Below are 3395 nucleotides of genomic sequence, written 5' to 3' on the forward strand. Positions count from 1 at the left end.
GAGGGGGGAAAAAGAACAAAGAAAGTAACCTACTACATCTCGTATCAAGCTGCCTTCAACTGGAGATCAAAAATAGTTAATTTAGAAATTCAGATCGTTATTAAACAGAGAGTCCTAGAGGACTAAGAAAACATAACCCATTTGGTTTCAGCAAATGTGCTACTTTTTGGGCCACAAGGTACATGGTCATTGGGTTTAGTAACAAATTTAAGGTTTTGGGCAAGAGATTCAGAGAGGGGAGGAAGAACTTTTAAAAAAAAATACAGCAAGTGGTAGCGACCTGGAACTTGGTGCCTATGAAGATGGAGGCAGAAATGATCAATTTCAAAAGGAAATGGACGACATTTGAAGGAAACAAACATGCAGGGCTAAGGGGATAGAGCAGAGGGATGGGACTGTCTAGATAGATCTACAGAAAGTTGGCATGGACTTGACAGGCTGCATGGCTTCCTTTTGGGCCGTAAATGACGAACAGCTAGCAGATTTTTTAATAACTCAATGTTGTCCATTGGATTTTGATGCTCGCAAAACTTGTGGTGATCAGATCATCACATTATACAAAATGTATGGAAGGATGGTGAATCTTGTAACAATCTCCCAGAGACGAACTGGGATTGAGGGACAGGACTAAAAAGTGAGCAATAGTGCATTGCACCATGTCAGCAACCGTGTCTAAGAATATTTTTAGTAGTAGCAGCTAATCACTACATTCAGTTGTGGTGTAGCACCACTATGCTTTCACTTCCTTCAATGGGGCCCTCTTTACCAGATAGCTTAATGGAGCTAGGCTACAGTTTTTTTTTTTAAATGCTAAGGACCGATTTTCTACTTACTTTTGACATGGATTTAGACAGTCAGGAATCATGAGTATCAAATGGGCTGCCACAGGATCCTAATGTCCATCTGATTAAAATCTCACCTGCTGCAGAGCAATTTGCCACATCTGTGGCCAACTAGCCACAAATGACAAGCGTACTGGACAACATTGCAATAACCATACCATTGATCAAACTTGAGATAGACTAACTTGAATAAAATTAAAGGCAGCATACACCATATATTGACCATTCCTTTCAAATTTCTCAAATCAGAAAAGAAACAGTTCAAATAATGCTGTAAACCCGTTTTATTTTCTGAAGCTCACTTTAAAAACATTTGGTGCCATAGACTGCATCATGCAACACGCTTGCACATCACAGACGCAGATGGAAGTGCACGAGTGGGTTCAAACATGATCAAAAAGAGTGAATTGGAAATATCAACCAAACAGGCCTTTTATCCTGTAGTTTGTTTTGCATTATAATCACAAAAGAGATAAAATATTAATTAATGGGCTTTGTGCTGGCACAAAGAAAAGATCAGCTAGGAGGTTTAATACCTGTATTACTAACAATTTGTATCTGATCAATACTTATGTCTTGTGTAAAATCTCAAACCCACTGTGCAAAAATAAACTGGATATGTAAACTGTGAAACATTTGCATATTTAATCACAACCTACACTAAAATCCCTGCATTTTTAAACACAAAAGCGATACTATTTCAGCTAACAAACTGTGCAAAAATAGCATCCTTCTCATAGACCAGGAAACAAATGAACACCCCAAAAAATACATGGGTATGATGCCCTAAATGAACCACAACAAACACTAAAACCTCCAACTGAATGAAGTCATACACATTATTAGCCAGAAGCCAGAAGGTATTTTCTAAGTCATCCTTAAGAAGTTGAGAAGACAGGTGATAAACAATAGGTCTCTGTTCAGAGGTTCATTATTTACGACTTAAGTTTGAAAACCGACACCAAACTCTTCCGCTATACATGGGGCTGCAAAAAGGCCACTTCTTCTGAGGGCTCGGAGACAGTGGAAATACTGAATTTAGTTCCTGTAATCATACGCAGCGCAGGCTCGAAATACAAATCCATGCAGCCTTCTTGTTCCACATCCGCAAGCACGTTAACCTTTGCAATGGAAGCGACCATCAGTAGACGAAATCCCATTTCGACCAACGGCTTGGACGCAAAAGAAAAACACAACAAAAAAAAAAATCCAGCGTCGGAGGTCATCTCGACTGAACGAGGAAGAAACGGAAGGTGGCGACCAGGAAGATGAAACATAAGTTAGGAGACCATGGGCAGCCGAGTTGCTGGGAGAGATTGTCTGGGTCGAGCCGGCGGTGTGCGCTGAGTTGCATTAGGTGCCCACAATGCTGGGGTCGTGAGCCGAGTCGGGGAGCGGTGCGCCACCGCAATGGTAGAGGAAGCAGTTGCCCCAACAGCTGTAGCAGATGAGAAAGAGGGCGGCCAGAAAGACCAGGGCGCAGATGGTGCAGGGCTTCCTCTCCAGCAGGAAGCTCAGCAGGTAGAAGCCCATGAACATGGAATGGTTGAACCACAGGGCCGGGTTGAGCGGTTTGGGGATGAGCAGGACGGGCAGCAGCCACTGCAGACAGTACATGGTGAATCCGGAGAGTGGCTCCGGGAGCAGGGGAGGGAGAAACAAGCAAACTCCGCCCGCCCCACTAACACGCTATTGTCGCTTTCAGCAAGGCCGTACCGCCTCCGCTACACCGACTTTCTCCCTCCCCCCCTCAGCTCTCGCTTTCTCCGCAGCCACAACTCACCCACTGCGCAGCCGCAATTATACTGCAGGACCCTCTCCCCCCACCCACCCAGGCGGCCAAACACATCGCCTGCTCCCCTGCCTTTCCCGTCCGCTCACACGTAGGCTCCGTTTTTGGCCGAATGTTTTCGCATCTGTATTCTGTTTGTTTTTTTTTTATTATGTATATTTTGTGGGGACAAAATATCAGGTGGGCATAAATCCGTTTTTTAAAAATCCGGCGTGTGGTGGTTACCCCCGGCGATGGGCGGGGCCTCAAATGCTGCTAGCGGCGCGGGGCGGGTGGCTAAGGATCGTAACCAGGGGAACGGGGAGGTGGAGCAAAGGGAATTAGGGGTAGGGAATGATGGGGGCGGGGTAATGATGGGGGGGGGCGGGGTAATGATGGGGGGGGGAATGATTGGGGAGGCAATGATTGGGGGGGTTGTATGGGGAGGGAATGATTGGGGGGGTTAGGGGGAGGGAATGATGGGGGGGTGTAGGGGGAGGGAATGATGGGAGGGGGATAGTGGGAGGGAATGATGGGAGGGGGGTAGGGGGAGGGAATGATGGGAGGGGGGTAGGGGGAGGGAATGATGGGAGGGGGGTAGGGGGAGGGAATGATGGGAGGGGGGTAGGGGGAGGGAATGATGGGAGGGGAGGGAATGATGGGAGGGGGGTAAGGGGAGGGAATGATGGGAGGGGGGTAAGGGGAGGGAATGATGGGAGGGGGGTAAGGGGAGGGAATGATGGGAGGGGGGTAGGGGGAGGGAACGATGGGAGGGGGGTAGG

The 3395-nt window shown here is 47.3% G+C and overlaps 1 protein-coding gene across 1 annotated transcript; it reads right to left on the minus strand.

Annotated features, from left to right (window-relative positions):
• Nucleotides 1-1106: 1106 nt before the first annotated feature.
• blcap (bladder cancer associated protein) lies at nucleotides 1107-2626 on the minus strand. The gene has a single exon (XM_068048426.1). It carries the CDS (start codon nucleotides 2457-2459, stop codon nucleotides 2196-2198), a length of 264 nt encoding a protein of 87 aa, XP_067904527.1. The 5' UTR covers nucleotides 2460-2626; the 3' UTR covers nucleotides 1107-2195.
• Nucleotides 2627-3395: the final 769 nt, after the last annotated feature.

The sequence above is a fragment of the Heterodontus francisci genome, chromosome 16, assembly GCF_036365525.1.
Source record: "Heterodontus francisci isolate sHetFra1 chromosome 16, sHetFra1.hap1, whole genome shotgun sequence".
Classification (NCBI taxonomy): domain Eukaryota; kingdom Metazoa; phylum Chordata; class Chondrichthyes; order Heterodontiformes; family Heterodontidae; genus Heterodontus; species Heterodontus francisci.